The sequence below is a fragment of the Vigna radiata genome, unplaced genomic scaffold (genome assembly GCF_000741045.1).
Source record: "Vigna radiata var. radiata cultivar VC1973A unplaced genomic scaffold, Vradiata_ver6 scaffold_70, whole genome shotgun sequence".
Classification (NCBI taxonomy): Eukaryota; Viridiplantae; Streptophyta; class Magnoliopsida; order Fabales; family Fabaceae; genus Vigna; species Vigna radiata.
The window spans coordinates 747,170-766,513 of NW_014542367.1; the positions used below are offsets into that span (position 1 = coordinate 747,170).

Consider the following 19,344-nt stretch of genomic DNA (forward strand, 5'->3'; position numbering starts at 1 on the left):
TCAAAAGTTGGTTTTAGAGATATTATGCTTGTTTTTACATTGTTTTGTAGGGTTTTGATGAGAATTGAAGATGGATGTGAAGTAAGGTGGACTTAGACCCATGAAAGAAGGAGAAAAATGATGAAAAGAACAATATTTTAAATATTGTTTTTCATCATTAACTTTTTAAATATTTTAAATAGTGATTAACTTTTTCACTAAAATATTGTTTGTACAGATTACAATACTTTAAATAGAACAATAACACCTTTAGTTTGACAAGCGAACAGAACGGTGCAACAAAAATTTCCTTCGACAAATGAACCGGAAGAGCTTCCTTCGACCAATGAACTGGAAGCAACAACTTTGCCAACTTGAAGAGAACCGCTCCGACCTTTGACACACAAAGCATGAGCTTCTCCTATTCACAAGACTTGACAACAACAAGAACTAGCACTTAAGAATTTCCTCATATTGCATTGTATTCTTAAATTCGCAAAGTTACTGTTGAAGGGTTTTGAAGAAAGTATATATAGTCTGCTGGTCTGAAGCTGAAATGACATATTATAACCATTGGAATAGTTTGAAAAATTATATTTTAAACCAATCAGCTTCAGTTCTTCAATTCCTTCTACTGTTCGGTTTGTGCCCTGATTGCCTTCTACCGTTCGGCTTGTTTCCTTATAGCTTGTTAGTGTTCGGTGCTAACTGCTTGGTCTCGATCATACCTCACATGGTCTCGGTCATGACTTGCACTGCTTGGTCTTTATTTGATACAATTGTTCGGTCTCCATCTAATGATGATTGTTTGATCCTTAACTTGTGATCTTGGTCAAGCCTTACATCGCTCGGCCATGCCTTGCTGGGTCTCAATAACCCTTGCATCGCTCGGTCCGAACTACATGATCTCGGTCAAGCCTTACACCGTTCGGTCATGCCTTGCTTGATCATTACCATCATTTGTTCAGTCGGTTGATGGAAATCGTTCAGTCATCAACTGCTCGACCTGTTGTTGGAGGTCGTTCAGTCATCAACTGTTCGGCCTGTGTTCGTCTTGTGTTCGGCCTTGAACTGTTATACATTGTCCAACCTTCAACTAATACATATCGTTCGGTCTTTTACTGATAGTGACTGCTCAGCCTTTTGGTTGTGTTCGGCCATGAACAGTATTCTTGATCGTTCGGTCTTTAACTACTTGCTGAACCCCGACCTTCAATTGTTTGTGAGTGACCGTTCGGTCTTCATTTGCACTCTTGTTCTTTTTCCTCGCTGATCATCATGCATATATGCTTTTAAAATTTAATACAGGGGTCTTCATATTTTTCACTTTGTAGCATCATCAAAATCATTATCTTCATGACACCAATGCTCCTCATTGGTAACAGGTTACACCAATAAAATAACTTTTCTCCTCAAAGGAAATAAAATAACATTGATTCCTCTTACACCTGAACAAGTGAAAGAGGATGAAATAAAAATAAAAATGAAAATTAAAAAGGAAAGAAAAGAAGAAGACATGTTGGATAAAAAACGTTCTCAAGAAAAGAGGAAGGAGAATAAGGTATGCATGTTTTTAAATTCTTCATTCACAGGTACATACATTAACTCTTCTAAAAACATCACTTTTTTTCTTCATTTCATAACGGGGAATGCTTAAAACAAAGTGAAAGAAAGAAAAATAAATTAATGGCCAAAACTACTTCTAAGAAAATCTTTCTCAAAAGTAAACGACATTCATTTTGTCTTCTTATCTTTGCATAAATACTTTTAATCATATTAATTTTTGCTATTTTTTTGTATATATACATTTGATTTCGGAGGAAAACAACAACCAAAGTTATGTTTTTTTCTCTCTTCCCGATTTGAGAACAAATCGTTTTTCAAGAGGAAGGAAGTGATGACAACTCCTTTAAGGACTTCCATCCAAAGAAGTATCAACTAAAACTAAGGCTAAAGAAAGGGAAGTGGAATAAGGACTTTAAAAAAAATTGTTTTCTTTCTAAGGCTTAGATTAATTTACTTTGCTAAATACATTGGCTTTGTTTTGTAGGTCTTAAATAAAGGTTGGAAACCATGGTCAATCAACCCAAGGAGCTTGGAGAGCCAAAGGAAGCAAGGGAAGCAAAAGAAGAGAAGAAAAAGTTGTTTTCCGAATTGGAACCAATGGCTTACGAATTGGAGTATCAAAGAGATTTAGCTTCCGGAATGGAAATCGTGCTCAACCACTGCCAGCCTGCGCTCAATCAAAACGCACCAGAACTCACATTTTAAAACATGTTTTAAATGATTTTTGCGTGGAACTTGCAACCCAAGCTTAGTAGCATCTTAGATACTCTTCCTTTGTGATCTTAGAAGCTTTGCACATTTAGAATTAGAACCCTCTCTTCACCTATAAAAGAGAGGCTCTTCTCCATGTAAAATCCAACTTTGAAGAGATAATGAAATGTTGTTGATTTTTCTCCGGACATATCCCCAAAGTTCAAACCTTCCAATGCCAATTTCACACTCCTTCCTCTAGCTTTCTTTCCCTTTGGAAGGTTGTCTGAGCTTGAGAAACCTTACACACTCATCTAACCTCCACTGAACCTTTCATCAAACACTTGGCGTGCACCAGAAACATCCTTCATTCCTCCATTCTGTTGCATCCATTCTGAGTCGTGGAGAGTTCTCGCTTGAAGTGTGGAGCTGCTTCCATTATTGTGGCGATGATCGTATAACATTTGTTATAGGGGAGCTCAAATAGGTATGTAGATATTGTTGGAGTAATGTAATTTATGAGAGAAGAGTTTGCACTAGGAACTTATCTAAAGTTTATTTACTTTATGTAAAGGATTAAGGATTTGTGTTAAACTATTCATTCTCATGATGGATTTGGATAAGTACTATTTGTAATAACTATATTAAGAGTGAAACTTTAATTAGGATATAGGCTTAGCAAAAAATTTTAATATTTGTTACTATTTAAAGTTGTAATAACTATACTGAGAGTGAAACTTTAATTATGATATAGGCCTAGCGAAATTTTTTAATATTTGTTTGACTTCCAGTGGTCATTATAAACTCAGTTTTGTATCCATATTCATTTATATCTATTACCAAGTATATCCTTTTACAAAACAAATCATACAAAACTCCCTAAATTCCACATTAATCGTCACTAAATAACGTTAATGATTTTACTAGTAATTAACGGTAAATGATTACTAGTAATTAACGGTAACAGGTCCTCCCTTTAGTTTTCACTATATGCATTATTATTTTCTATACATGAAAACATAAATGATTTGTTGTTGCTTTTATCTTCCTATATTACCATTTAACTACTCAATTAAAAATAATAAAAATTACAAAAAGTAAAATAAAATCATATTGATTCTCTCAATATTATATCAAACAAATCTAAGAAAATTTGGTAGACATAAAAGGAATGTGACAATTAAGAGAAAGAGAAAATAAAATAAAAATATGCATAAAATAAATCTTCAAATAAATTTTTTTAAAAAAGACCAAAATAATAATATTTTACGACTTTTACATATTAATTCTCATAAAAAAAAATCCATCAAAGTTTAGATGAATTTAAACTACATTCACATGTTACAAATTTATTTGTCCGCATCTTGAAACCGTCTATTTTTTTCAATTTTATGTTGTTTATATGTTCTACATTTTAATTATTAAATGTTTCTCTAGTATACTTAAATAAATAAACTGGATTTGGAGATTAACTTAAACAAACTAAATAATATAACATAAAAAAATAATAGTTAAAAAATGTAGGTCTTCTAAAATATAAAGACCAAATATCTCAACTTTAAAATGAAGACTAAAGTTACAACTCGAACAAAATAATAATAATAATAATAATAATAATAATAATAATAATAATAATAATAATAATAATAAATTACTTTTTTAAATCAAATATTTTTATAAAAATCATTGCCCCACTGAATTAAATTACATATTCAAAGACTAATATGTACATTGGTTCTTACTTCACATTTTCATGTTTCGATTTTATTCTCCCTCAAATTCTCTCTCATCATAGTATTTAACACTTTCCTTATTTGGTCCATCCTACATCAAAGAGTGTATAGTTTGAAAAAAATTTCTCATTCTATGATTATTTTAATTTTAATTACAAAAAAACATAATCATAATTGGTAAGAAAAGAAACTAAAAGATCAGGTTAACCTTTAAGTAAGTGATGTGAATGTCATAAACAATAGAGCAAAATAGGAACATCTGTTGTTTTCCCTATGCTTTACAGTCATCACCAACCACATACAACACCTTTTCCTTCAGTTTCTCTATTATCTGCAGAAAAGACAAAGGTGTCATTGTATTGTAGAAACATGTTTGGATATGGTAGGGTTCCATGAATCATACCAAACTAGAATTGTCTGCCCATCTTCTGATGGAGCTGGCAGCATTTCTGAGGTGAGAACAGTTTGAGGAATCAAAATTCAAATAATAAGCAGAGTTTTCGTTAGCATCAGCAACCCAGATGTTGTTTGTATGGTCCTTTTCCTTTTTTATAAGATTACAAAAACCAACCTGCATATAATCAAACATACAACTTCATCCAACATAAAACGTTTTGCAAACTAGACAACTCGAACATGTGACGTTGGCATTCTATTTGTGGTAAAAGTTGTTGGTTCACTCAAGCCTTATCTGAACCTTTATGTTAAAATGCAACAATATGCCCAGAATAATGAGATAACATATTTCTGCTGTTATAAAAGCTAAAGTGATATTAGTAACGAGTTTAAAGATAATTGGTGGAAATAAATACTAAACGTTTGCAGAAAGATAAAATAAAAAACGACAATAATAAGATAATGCATTGTAAATACCGTAGATCCTGCAAGGTTGCAGCTGATTAGTGGAAATGATGAATCATGATCAATCAATGGAGAGCAAAAGCAGATAGCAAGCAAGGAGTTGATTAACTTTTCCGACTTTAAACCATTCATGATGGATCCATCAGTCACAAAAACCCATTGCTTCTGATGCTGATTTGATGTATAAACTCCTCCCACATGCACAATATACGCAGCAATGTCAAACTCGCTGAATAAATAATAACAAGACAACATCAAATATTAGCGTGCTATATGTTCTTAATCAGACAACTGAATATACATGTAAACAGACTAGAGCATCAACATACTCGGAAACAGGGATGTCACCCAAACTTGATAACGGGGTCGATTTTCTACTGCGAAAAAATGGCCTACAAATGACAAAAATAAGGATTCAGAACGTGACCTACCCAGAATATAGCCAAGCGAAAATTCTTTTTTTTTCTCCTTGTTATGATTGTTAGATACCTAAACTGTTCTCTTGCATTAGAAGATAAAGGCCACCATTTGGTACTAGATCCTCTAGCATGCAAGTGAAGGATATCAAAATCAGAACTTGATGGCATGAGTCCTGCAATGGAATATGCTCCTCCTTCCACCAACTCCAGACGCTACAAATAAGTTACACAATATAGTGTGAAATCAATTAACCTCCACAAAATAGTAGTTACAATAAGGTAATAGACTAATAGAAAGGAAAAGTATCAAAAAAGCTAGGCATGCAAAGCTAAAACCACAAAATTATTGACTAATTATCAAGACAATGAAAATACGGCTAATCCTTGCAATTTGCTCACCAACCTCACCTGCTTCTCAGTGGGATTCCAGATTGTTACTATGCCTTCTTTAGGTTTGTCTTGTCGAGTTTTATAAGTTAAGCCAACTACTCGTAACTTCATAAATGGCGTGACTTCTCTATGTCCCAAGCCAGCATCTTTCAAAGCTTTTTCTATTGATTTTTCCTTTTCTGACTGTCTGATTGCCTGAAGACAGATATGAAATCCTAAATATCTCTCTGCGTATAGACTTCTAGGAAGATAGGAAACATAACCTTACATTTAGTTTGGCCTTATACGCAGCAAAAGAATTAAGCTGCTCTGCACTCATATCTGCCATTAGGAATTCAGGTTCTTCCGCTGTCTCGAGCATGTTATAAATCTTAGCACCTTCACTCTCACTGTCATAATTAAGGTACGAACTTTCCTTCTGATACTCAGAAATGATGCCATCTACAACAGCAGAGCGTCTGTCCACATAGGTGACCAGTCATAGCACAAAAACAAAATTCAATTATGGCTGTAAAATTAACAATTGCATTAGTATAGTAAGCACCTTATATCTTTTATGGCTTCCCAATTCACACAACTTTCCGATCATGATATAAATTTCCTGCTTTATTTTATTTTTATGCACTTCATTGTGAAACTAAACAAATTGAAATTTACTGAGGCAACAAAAATTTTATTTCTTTGAAATATTAAGATAGTTAAGTTGGGTCCTGTTGACAAAAAAGTGCATCTATAGCCATCAAACTATCATAATTCTTGTTTAATATTTCTGAATCAATGCAAATGAACAGTTCAATAGCAATTAACGAAACCCTTCTCTCCTATTTAGTAAATAGAAGTCAAGTTGTTTTATGACTTATCCACCATAAATAACTAATTCTCATGTCATGAGGTAAACAAAAGGAAGAAATATTCTATAGAGGGATCTTTTAGATGTGCTTATTTATAGCTTATTTGGACTTATCTTTATGACATGAGCACTTATGCAAGTATTAAGGAGAGCTTATATGTCCATAAACTAATTTAAATTTATTTCAACAAGCTCCCCAGGATGAGCCAAAGCTAGAAATGAACAGACATGGTTAACTTATTCACTACCACCTTGTGCAAACTTTCGTATGTTGCTGACAATGTCATCACTATTGATTATGAGACTAGGATTCAACTCCTCAAAGAGCACATTTCACAGCAATTTCATACCAAAGATCTAGGTCCTATCAAATGTTTTTTAGGCATTGAACTTGCCCAGTCTTCTTCTAGCAATGTTATTAATCAACATAAGAATGCATCAGACATTGGCTTGCTTGATTGTCCCCCTTGTAATACTACTGTAGATCCCAATATCAAGCTTCTTCTGAGTTAGAGAGAGCCATTGAAAGACCCAAAAAGATAACAATGTGTGGTAGACCAACTCAACTATAAAGGGAGTTGAAAGGGCTAAGTAAAACAATTTTAGACTTTGTTTGAGAACTTGGTCCCATTCTCTTTTGCTTGAAACTCTGCTTTGAATGTTGAAGATAAAAGGGAGTTGAAAGGGCTAAGTAAAGCAATTACTAGAGGCCTAAATCTGTTGTGGATATATATTTATAGTAAGAAAGAAGGATCATTGATTCTTGATTGTTATGTAAGAAATTATAGTATTTGATTTTGTAAATTGGTAAATACATACTCTGCGGTCTGCATTTGACACAACATCCATATAACTCTTTTCCTTTTATAGAATTTATAAGAGAAAACCATAACTACAAAATATTTAGGGCACTATCATAATATTCAATTACCCCTTTTAGGAAAATAACATACATATGGAACAAACCTAATAATTAATCTTAATATCCAACGCTACTATATTTACAGGATTCTAACAGGATGAATATTAAGAATTTAAGATATTGACCAGACGCACAAGGCCAATTGACAGTAGGCTAAAGGAGCTGAAATGTTGTGTGAGGAGGAAGAAAAAGAACACACTAGAAAAAAGAGTAATTGGAGTCAGCAAGCATGTTCAGCAAGTTAGTTGCTGAGAAGGGATTTTACATGAAAGAGGTTTTTCCTGTCAGTAACTTAGGCAGTATAAGAATAATTTCAGTTATTGTGATTGTGAGTATTCTCCCTGTGAGAAGCTACTACTGTGTTTCTTACAAATAAAAATAGATATAGATGGATAGTCTAAGAAGTTACCTCTGATTGTACAACTCTGTCATTTTATTCTCCATCTTCTCTGACATGACAACAGACCGTCCACTGCTTAACCTAATGAGTAAAACAATTATCAACATTTTTCATTACATTATTAGAGTACATATCTGAAAAACCAATTTACTGCACATATTTCAAGTGATGTTGTAGGACATGCTTCCAAAGAATACATTTTAAATTACATAATTAGAGTACATTTTTTAAAAGTAATTTACTGTGAATATTTCAAGTGAAATTTTAGGACATACTTTATTAGATGTTACCTTTCCTTGTAAAGAATGGGATATATGCGAGTAATTCCAGCCAATGTTTGGGGTATTAGACCACCATTTCCTTTTATGCAATTAAAAGCCAAAGGAGGACCGGCAACGTTACCTGCCAATCAGCTTAAAAAAATAAAAATTTTCTGCAAAATTGACAACATTAACATCAACATGATAAAAGATGCTTACAGAATCCTAACCGTTCTGCCCAGTGAGCTCTATACGTTCCATTTATGTGCAGCAATAAACTAACTGTTGACGACACCTGAAATTAGAACAGATTCTTCATTAAACATCTGACAGGATACACATTTATTACTCAATTATATTCCTAAGCTGTAAAAAACCTCAAGGGGTGAAACTGGCCCATTCCAGCCACATAATCCTGCTCCTGAGAGCTGCATATATGTAAACAGAATTCAACATCAACAAAGTGGCATAATCAAGGAAGGTAAGATAAACAACAAATACAGACAACACATTACTCGGAGCTTCTGTCCCACAAACAATCTTCCAGCAGCATGTTGCTTTGACAATGGGACATCTAAAATAGCATTCATTGAATACCTGCAAGGGAAAATCACTATGTATCTCAGGGACCTTCATATATATATATATATTGCAATCAGACAGTGAGGGAGCTGACATTCACACCATCCATCAGTTAGTTCAATTTTCACCGCTTCTGTTTTCTGAGCCCCAGATTTTGTCTCAAAACAAGTCCCACTTTCTACTATATTACTAGAATGAATATTTGAAATGCATAGAATCATCATTGATGAAGACAACGCATCCCCTTCGAGAATTTTCTTGATGGTAGACCGGTGGCCATGATTCACTTCTCTTTCATATCTACAAACCAAATATCACCATAAGTTCCATCGTTTTTATAGACACAAAGTATGTTGCTTTAGAGCAGTCACGTGCCTGTACTTCAGTTCCTCAAGCACATTCGATACAGTAAAAAATTTTCCAGCTGAACCAGCTGGGTAGTATCTCTCATAGCATGCCAATTTCCAGACAATCCACTTGTAATGATTTCTAACCCACCTAGCAATGTGTAATGGAAGTGTCAAACTAAGATGAAAGGATTGTTTGAGTAACAATACATACGAAAAACAGAAATAGAACCTTATGTACCAAACTCCCCTACATTATAAAATTTAACCACGAAAGAGCTTTAACTCGATAATGTATTTCCATGCCATCCAGATAACAATTGAATATACTATGTTGCAGTAACCTTCTGGCACAATTCAATACAATAGCTAACTGAAGTAACCTTAGTTGCAAGAAGTTCAGGGTAGAAGCAATTTACTCTTTAGTTGCAAAATGCATGGAAGCTCCATGGAGAGCCAATAGATGAACAAAAGCTTCTGCTCCTATGCCATTATCACCAGATCCTTTATGAAACACGTACTTTTCCGCATTAACTGATGTCACCTGTCTACTCAGGTTGGGAAAACACTGAAACAATATTCATTCAGTGCATAAAGTATTGCAAGTGTCAAGATCATTAAGTCCTAGCAGAAATGTAAAGATTACACTCACCACTCTCTTTTCCATTGGAGGCCCAACAAAATAATCCTTGATGTACACCCTTGGATAGTGAAATGGATATCGGGTAGAAACCTCTCCTTTGCATTCCGAGATATCAGAGGACAATTGAGACAAATCTGAAGATCAAATACCAGAAATAGCTATAGCAACTCACAAAAATTGAAGAAATTCACTAAAGATTATTTGGCTATGTTTACCATGAGGAGATTTTCCAACATCCTCCTCTAAAGGAGCCGGAGAGTTGGAACTGCGTGGCTTTTTAAAGGGAGAAACAGTTACAGACAACCCTAGTCTCCGTTTTCCACTAGCAGCTTGCCTATTGTTTGTTGTATCCGTGTTAATGGTATTTGAAACATCAGCCAATGCCCTGCGTATTGCCACACCCGGTGTATCTTCTTTTGAAGAAAAACAATTCAATGAAGCATCGGTACTTTTCCTGCCGCAATCACTCTCTTCCCCAACAGCATCAAACTTCTTGGTCAAGTTAATCCCATCACCTTCACAAGGAAACTTGGTTGACAATCCTCTTTGCCTAGAAGACTTTATGGGGAAAGTAAAACTCTTCGTCTTAAAATTGCTATCTGATGCCACCCGGTGAACCACATGAGTACTATAATCACTAGGAGCAGCAGCGTCGGTTTGCGGCTTCAAAGGAAATGAGAAGACTGAATCACTGGCATCCCCTCCTTCAAACAAATCTCCGACATCCGGATCACCGAGAAGGCTCCGAGCTCGCTGCAGCGCGCCACTCGAAATGGATATAGATCTTCCACCGGCAGTGCGAAATTTAATCGGAGCTTGCTTGAATGAATTCCTTTCCTCAAAACCATTATTTAATGCATGAAGAACACCAACAGAAGGACTGTTGATAACTGTATGCAGCTTCGATTCAGGTGATTCTTCATATACTTGTAGTTGTTGCTTTGCGGCTGTTTCGCCAAATGCAAACAATTTACATGTACTTTGGATATTAATATCAATGGTATCCAGCAATGTCTTTGCTCGAACCAGACCTCTAGAAGATATGGTCACTTTTTTCCCAGAGCCTGTCGTAAAAAGCGAATTCGAGAAGCTGAGGGTTTCATCCATTGCACGCTCTTCACCTGCAAATTAGCAATCAGCGTTTAATATACTAAAAACAAGGTACATAATCATTATGAAGCTTGAATGTGTTGCACTTTTTATATATTCAGACACAAAATCAGGGTTGTTTGAATGACTAAATCATTGATACCAGTCTACACATTCAGAACCAAGACGCTCATCTACCGGCTAAAAAAAAAAGAACATCATTTGTTGTTGAATAATTAATATATTCACTGGTTTAGATTGTACAGGCATAGCAAATACCTCGCGCACCGGCGTCGTGGGAAGGAAGAAGAGCGGGTGAGCCTGCAAAAAAAGGATCGATGGAAGAAAATTATTAATGTCAAAAAGAAAAGGAAAAAGAAAATTGAAAATGTTGGATTGAATTGAGAATTGGAACCTTGGAGAAGAAGATCGGCCATGGAAGGGAGGGGAATGGGAGAGGGGAGAGGAGTGGGAGAAGCATGGGAAATTTGTTCGGTAATTTGCCAGTGGAAATTGTTTGGAGAGTGGGAGAGGATTTGCCATGAACACATTGTTTAGGGTTCTGGTTTGGTTCGAATTTTGGGGAAAATGAAAACTCGTTGGTAGGGTTTTTGTTTGTTTGAGAGAAATTCGGTGGTGGCGGGAATGACTGCGTTCTAGGCTGAAGCAATGGAGGGAAATAAAAAGTGTTTAAAAACAATTTCACTTTGACGGCCATGATGACATCAAGTATTGTATTTTGTATATAGATCATTTTCTTTTTCAAGTTTTCCCCTAAATGGACCTCTGGTGGACATTAGCTTCCCAAGACATTTTTACTATTCATTGTCCAATGTGGTGCAATTCAACTTTGAATTTACTAAAATGGTGTAAAATTTAAGAAAAATACCAATTTGTGCGCACAATATCAATACGAGTTCCACAACTCTATTATATAATCAAGTTGACGTTTTAAATAGACAAGACTTTGGTGTTGCAGTAGAAGTCATTGCACAATCACATGATTTTGATTAAGGTTAATACGTTGGGTTTTTTTTTAAGCAAAGCCATGTCAATCTTGAAATAACTTCAATTGTTATTTTTTTATTATTATACTATAGTCATTGGAGGTTGAGACAACTTTAGTATAGAACTGAAATATGAGATTCTATAAGGACTTTTGTGTTGTGAGCTTTGTATTGAAGTCATAATTGTAAGGACAAAGGGAATAGTTGAGAGTTTAAATCGTGAAGTGCATATGCTATCAAAACTGGACTTTGCTGCCAAATCTATAAAAGTGGTTTTAGATTGTGATTGTGAGCATTTTGATTTTTCAATGAGTTCCAAATTCATATTTTAGTTAGTTTTACGTATCTAGAAGTGCCCCCATCGATCATATATGCATAATTCACTATTTTAGTTCATTGAGGCATTTCATGTAGCATGTATATTTGCTTTTGTTGAAAGAGGATGAGGATAACCATCTGAAGAATTTTTGTCTCTATCGAACGTCTTTCTTACTCTTTGTTCCAAGTAATTGATCGATGTAGGAGTGACCTGCAGAATACACTTTGACGCTCAAGTCTTTTCTGTAGGGCTTTAGTAATTCAATAGTGAGTAAAAGTAATTTTACCTCGACATTAGAGCCCTATGAGTTTATAAGAATTTGACCAATTAATTTACCTCTTAATGATCATTAATGTGAACCTTAACTGCATAACAATAGTCGTTATGACATTAATTGCGTCTTAACTCTGTTTAATGGTTGTTGGGACCGAGTGGTCACAAAATGCCTTCTTGCATGTCACCCGCTCAGTCCTCTCCTTCTAATTTGTCACCGTCACCAATCAGTATGGTCTAAGCCCATAATAACATAGGCCCTCAAACCCTAATAAAATCTTTAGATGTTTGCGTAGAATTTTGAAGTCTCCACTTATCAGTTTAGAATTCTGGCCTCATGGGTTCTGAGAACTCTTCACAAACGGTTTTGATTTTTGTAATTTTTTATTGTTTTAGTAATTTTTGCAGTTTTGAATTGTTTTGGTAATTCTCAGAACTGCTAATTTGCAGTTTTTGTAATTTTATTGTTTTGATTAGTAATTTTTAAACTTCCCCAATTGAGTCCTCAGAACTGCTAATTTAAAGTAATTCAGCCCCTGCCGTTAAAAATCGTTAACGGTGTTAAAATTGTGCACAAGTGGTTGGATGACGTGTTAAATGTTTTACTGTGAGGCGAAACGTGGCAATGTTGTGAGTGAAACGTGGCGTTTTAGCAAGTGATTAAAAAGGATTAATAAATGTGCATTGTTAAAATATCAGAAGAATGAAATTGTGAGATTAAGTTCTAAAGTAGAAGACCCAGCTCGAAATATTTAGGATTCATTGTTGTTGAAGGTTAGGCAACACTTGAAGAGGGAAGTTCTAAAGTAGAAGACGTAACAATGTCAATGGGTCATTCATGTTCCTCTTCAACTTGCAATGAGTGCGGAAGAAAGCATTTGCGTTCTGTGAGATCTCGTGGAGATGGAGGGTGGAACAGGAAAGATGCTTCGCTGATCTGCCATTGTGGAGAGAAGACTATGTTGAGGACTGCGAAAACGACTAAGAATCGAGGGAAACAGTTCTGGGGTTGCCCTAGATATAAGATTGGGAGTGAAAATAGTGGATGCAACTTCTTCAGATGGTGTACTGATTGGGGAATTGAATAAAGTATTAGCTGTGAGGTGTTGGAAGCAAATGATAAGAGGTTGTTGAAGACTTTTGAAAACCAAGGTGTTAAGCAGATCTTTGATGTGCAGAAAGCTGTGATGGGTCTTCAAAGTTGGATGAAGTATTTGGTTGGGGTTGTTAGTGTTTATTTATAATGAACATGATTATAATTGCAATGCTGATGGGAAGGGCTTGATAATGTACTTAGTTGTAGGTTTTGGTCATGATAATGTACTTAGTTGGTCTGTTTTGGTATTAGTTGTAGGTTTTGGTCATGTTAATGTACTTAGTTGGTCTATTATGGTATTAGTTGTAGGTTTTGGGTAATGTTAATGTTTTCTGCTATGAAGATGTACTGGTTCAGATGTTTAATCTACTGGTTAAGATGTTTAATGTACTGGTTGATATGTTTAATGAAAATGATATTTTGGAAACCATGAGTTTAATTTTTTCTCTGTGTTGGCAACAATTTCCTATATTGGCACCTGATTGTAAAACAATATTTAAGAAAGCGTTATATTGGCACCTGATTGAAGAAGTAAACCATGATTTATCAAAGTTCTATATTGCCACCTGATTAAAGAAGTAAAACACTAATTGTACTGATATATTGGGATCTGAATACATAACAGAATGAGTAAATAGGCACAGGAATTTGATAACTGAAGATTTTTATATAAATACCAAAAGGTAATCATTCATTGTTCATACAGTTAGCAATGTATAGGATAATATGGGCTATTACATATTGAAACATAAATCATTCTTTATAAGACGTGTCTGTAAATGGTAAACATCAAAATCTGCCCTATTACATATGCTACCACTAAAACATATAACATTCTTCACCTGCTATGTGTATCTGCTCCATCTGGTTGACCCTGAGGCAATGTAATGGGTTCTCACTCTTCCTGCACTTGGCTTCTTTTGGGGCAATTTCTTTTGTTGTGACCCACTTCCCTACAGATGGTACATCTCTTTAGTAAGTCCCCCTTTTGACATTTTGGTGGTACTTTTCTTCAACTCCCATTGCTTTAATCTCCTTTTCTTCTTAGGACGACCAGACAACTGTCTTTTTGGTGGAGGCAAGACATCTGGACATTGGATGACCTCCCATAGATGTTTTCCATTAATGGGATATATAATGGATGAATACATCTCTTCATAGGTTGACATTTTAAACCATACAGGTAGGTACTCCTCTGCATCTAGGTTGAGAAACCTCATTACTGCCAATGCATGCATACAAAGAATTCCACTGATGCTCCACTTCCTGCAGGAACATGTATATTTATCTATATCTACCACAAAGTTGTCCCCATTTTGGGACACATGTTTGATTTCAAAAAGCCTGTATGCAGACCAACTGTCAACATAGACAAACATTAGTTATATGATATCTGGGTAAACATAAACAAGTATATACAGATGTAATAGTTGTTGGATACCTGGGAATCCAATTCTTTGTTTATAGTGCCTCCTTCTGTAGTCTACTTAGAATTTTAGGACAATTTGCTGACTTAAACGAAGTTACCCTTGACCTATTAGTAGCCCATCTCTTCATCATGTATAATCTCATGTCCTTCAACATTGTAATAATTGGTTTTGTCCTTGTATTTACCATAACACTATTAAAAGCTTCTGACATGTTATTTACCAAGGTATCACATTGAGCTGTGGTTGTGAACCTTGATCTCGACCAAAACCTTCAATGAAAACTGAAAACTTAAGTACTGTTAAGTTATATAATTTGAAAATTATGTGAACTTAGGTTGGCAAACCTTGGAGGAATTGCTATCAGATGTCTAAAAGCATCTTCGTTCACCTCTTTCATATTTCTCATCTCATTCTCCCATTGTTGTGGGTGGGTTGTTGGAGCTGCCCTCCACATAAGCCTTTTCAAGTTTTTTCCAGGGAATTTTTTCCTGAAGTTGGCATATAAATGCCTTACACAAAATCTTTGTGCAACTTCAGGAAAAACATCTTGTACAGCTTGTCTTAAACCCTATGAGATCAGTCATAAAGAAGTCAGATGAAGAAGTGATTTGTATAAGAGAAAAGACAAAAAGTATAATGGAAATTACCTTTTGTTGATCTGACATGACTATAAGTGCAGAACACATATCTGAACCACCTAGGTCTTCAATCAATAGCTCCAGAAACCATGTCCATGTCTCCTTTTTCTCAACTTCAACGATTGCATACGCCAATGGCAAAATTTGGTCGTTTGCATCTCGCGCAACAGCAGTTAAAAGCTCACCATGATGTCTGCCTTTCAAGAAGGCTCCATCAAGGCCAATGATTGGCCTGCATGATACAAAGCTATCTTTGCATGCCTTTAGGCATGCGTAAAACCTCTGGAACATTGTTTTCCCATCATATGGCTCAACTTTGACCTTGATTGTAGACCCAGGGTTTCTTGCTAATAACTCATGAGCATAATAAAAAATTCTACTATATTGCTTAGTGAAGGAGCCTACCACTTCGTCTGATGCATATGCTTTGGCCCTGTAAGCCATATTCTTAGATATTGCTATATTCCATTTCCTAGTAATTTTTTCTCTAATATCAACTCCCTTGACATTATGATTCTCTCTCACTGTTTTTTATAGTTTTCTACTAAGCCATTTTGCATTGAATAGTCGAACCTTGTGTTCCCTACTACATGTATGATTGTCAACCACAATCCTCAGTTGCCATGACTTAACTGCATCCATGAAACCAAAATATGCCACCCATGGGCATTCTCCTTTTGAGCCCAAGCATCTAACCCTTATTCGTTTTTTATCATTCTTCACAAGTTTCAAAATTTTCCCATTCTCTACTGCATAACTTTTGATGGCATCAAGGATGTCTTCTTTATCCACGAAGTAAGTTCCCACTTCCCAGTTAAAATCAAGCATATTTTTTGGCTGACTAAATGTGGAAAAATGGCCATACCCTTCATGTTCACGGTCTTCATCACTATTGTGAGAAGAAGTTAATTCCTCAGATTGTCATTCGTCATTGAACCAAGTAGAATCATTAATCTCATCTTCCTCCATATCTGAATCAGACCCAGGTAGAAAAGGTTCAACCTCAACCTCCAAATCACTACAACTTTCACTTACATCACACTGAACATCTATGTCTACTAACCCATCCTCACTATCCATCTCACCATCCTTCTCAACATCATCACTTTCCTGTGTTGAACTCCAATCACGAACTTGTACATCATCCAAGTCACCAACTTCTATTCTGTAAGGCTCATCATCTAACGTATCACCCTCACCATCTTGTGCTTCTATCCTATCAGACTGAACTTCAACTTCAGTTGCTTCTGCCCTATCAACCTCAATACTCTGAGCCTTAAGTTCAACTTCAGCTGCCTTTGTCCTCTAAACATCATTTTCATCAACCTCTATCATCTCAGCCTCAACTTCAACTCCATCTTCTTTTGTCCTCTCAATATCACCTTCATGAACCTTTACCCTGTCATCCTCAACATGAACTTACTCAGCATCAACTTCCTCAGCCTCTATCCTTTGTTGTTGCACTTCATATGTTGTTGTCCTCTCAGCCTCACCATCAACTTCCTCAGCTTGTCCGACAACAACTTATATCCTCTCACCATCAGCACGTACCCCCTCATCCAACTCTTGTCTCACACCATCCTTTATACCCCCAGCCAATTGTGCACCTTCACCACCCTCGTTTATACCCTCAGCAAATGGTGCAACTTCCTCACCTCATTCATCAACGTTGTACTCAATCATGTGAATGACATCAGGCTCAGACACAATGTGCACAACATATAAATGAACTCGTCCATTTAAGTGAGCTAAAGTGACCATTTGCATGACACCTACGTCATTAGTCAATGATTCTAGCCCATCATCTAAGATAGGACCACAACCAACAAAATACCACAACTCCTTAAAACCATCGTACCCAAGACTTTTGACTACACTCACTACCACAAAATAACTCCATACGTCAAGATCAAAATACATTGTCTCAACTTCCCCTTCATACTTTAAGCAGCCCTCATTCACGAACTTTACCCCATGGTGAATAACTACTTCTATATGCTCCATCACTCACAACACAGTCAAGAATATTCTACACCTACCAATAACCCTAAAAGGACAAAAAACACAGCTTATTAAAGTGATAATGACAGAAGAAACTAAGTATAACTATGGGGTATATGAGGGACCACAAGCGCAAATAGAAAACACCACATTTTCAAACAACCCAAACCCCACATTAAAAAAGGCATCCCCAGATAACAACAAAAACAATCACAATCCAATATTAAATTCATAGGTAAGTAAAGTACACATACTTACCTTCCAACAAATTCCACTTGAACCACTTGACGGACACGTACAACGAAGTCGCGATTCACGTCCAAACTCCAATGCCCAACCTCGACAGGCCTAATCAAGTATGTATCATCTCCACTAACGAATGAGAATGAACTTGCGATACACTCGTCTCAGATTCGTCTCACATTTATAATGTAATTGAATCCCAATTTCTTTTTTATTTAATTGAACCTAACCCTAATTCCCTTTTTGACTTCACTGAACCCTAATTTTATATAACTACATTTTATAAAATAGTGGTCATTATCAGTTTTTAATCACTTGCTAAAATGCCACATTTCACTCACAACATTGCCACGTTTTGCCTCACAGTAAAACATTTAACACGTCATCTAACCACCTGTGCACAATTTTAACACCGTTAACGATTTTTAACGGCAGGGGCTGAATTGCTTCAAATTAGCAGTTATGAGGACTCAATTGGGGAAGCTTAAAAGAAGGGGACCAAAGTGGGAGGACCAAACGAAAATAGGGACAACTAAAGGGTTTAAACCTAAAAACAAATAGCTTAACTGAATTTTGATGTAGATTGCAGCTTTGAAATTTAGTACAGTTTTTATTTAAGATTTTTGTGCAATGAATAGGATGTAAGAACTTAGTTTTAGTGTAGTGAAATCTGGTGTAGTGGAGTTCCAATCGAGTTGGAAGCAACCACTCCTTGGACAAAGTTAGAGTTATTTTAAAACAACTATTACTTTGAGTTTGAATGCAGTCTGTTGGAGTCTAGCTCAACGGCAGAAGTAAGTTGGTGCTGATAACGGAATCCTTTGACAAATTAATATTATTTATTTATAACGACTTCATTATTATTAAGAAAATAGTTAAAATATTAGTAAGGTTAAAGATAATATAAACCATCTCCATATGAACTTAAAATTGTCTTTATAATAAAATAGTTCTTATAAAAAATATACACTAAAAACTAAAAGGTTAGGCAAATAAAAAGAAAATAACAAAAGAAAAAATTAAATAAAATAAATAAAAGGTAATATAAAAGTAATAATAAATAAGAAACAAACAAAATTGTAAAATGATAAAAGAGATTAAAACAATAATAATAAAAAATAGATTGATTTCAAGTAACATTGTTTTTCTTAATATTATTAAATTCATTTTTGTTTTAGATTTCAAATTAATTAAAATAACTTCTCAATTATTTTTTTTATATTCTTATTATCAATCGCTGAACAAAATCTATGGTCTCCAAGAACGGAGTCCAAGACTTGTTAGGACGGATCGGTAAGTGTACCGAGTCGTACAAGTAATATAAAATGGTAAGACCAAGTATAGTATCTTAGAAGACTCTCGGCGCAAGATAGTCGTGTGATAACAAGATTAATTAAGACTTAAATAAAAAGAGATCATTGGTTTTGAATGCAAAAACAGAAAATTAAATATGAACGTAATTGATCAATAACAAAGGAGCACATAGATGAACGGATGATGATTAATATGAGATGAATATGTTGTTGGGGTTAGATTTCACCAAGTTCCCTCCCATGTATGTAAGAATTCTTCTTTATGCATTAATGTTAATGTCACTCACTAAATT

General features: G+C 35.2%; 2 protein-coding genes across 4 annotated transcripts; both read right to left on the reverse strand.

The window, feature by feature from the left end:
- Window positions 1–4,146: 4,146 nt before the first annotated feature.
- LOC106779926 (protein BREAST CANCER SUSCEPTIBILITY 2 homolog A) lies at window positions 4,147–11,473 on the reverse strand. 3 transcript variants are annotated; one of them, XM_022776790.1, is made up of 19 exons: window positions 11,147–11,470; window positions 11,011–11,052; window positions 9,858–10,763; window positions 9,652–9,776; window positions 9,419–9,567; window positions 9,028–9,150; window positions 8,755–8,952; window positions 8,586–8,667; window positions 8,448–8,498; window positions 8,290–8,365; window positions 8,101–8,212; window positions 7,820–7,891; window positions 5,907–6,096; window positions 5,648–5,833; window positions 5,319–5,461; window positions 5,159–5,221; window positions 4,842–5,058; window positions 4,372–4,539; window positions 4,147–4,299 (listed from the first exon to the last, which is right to left on the reverse strand). In XM_022776790.1, exons 1-19 carry the CDS (start codon window positions 11,280–11,282, stop codon window positions 4,240–4,242), a joined length of 3,099 nt encoding a protein of 1,032 aa, XP_022632511.1. In that variant the 5' UTR covers window positions 11,283–11,470; the 3' UTR covers window positions 4,147–4,239. The 3 variants fall into 3 exon arrangements, with proteins under 3 accessions (XP_022632511.1, XP_014523632.1, XP_022632512.1); XM_014668146.2 differs by having other exon boundaries at window positions 5,657–5,833; window positions 11,147–11,469; XM_022776791.1 differs by lacking the exons at window positions 4,147–4,299; window positions 4,372–4,539; window positions 5,159–5,221 and having other exon boundaries at window positions 4,954–5,058; window positions 5,261–5,461; window positions 11,147–11,473.
- A 2,906-nt stretch (window positions 11,474–14,379) lies between these two features.
- On the reverse strand, window positions 14,380–15,938 carry LOC106779942. The gene is made up of 3 exons (XM_014668161.1): window positions 15,504–15,938; window positions 15,201–15,424; window positions 14,380–14,785 (listed from the first exon to the last, which is right to left on the reverse strand). The coding sequence occupies exons 1-3, from the start codon at window positions 15,936–15,938 to the stop codon at window positions 14,380–14,382; spliced, it is 1,065 nt and encodes a 354-aa protein (XP_014523647.1).
- Between the last annotated feature and the right edge of the window lie 3,406 nt (window positions 15,939–19,344).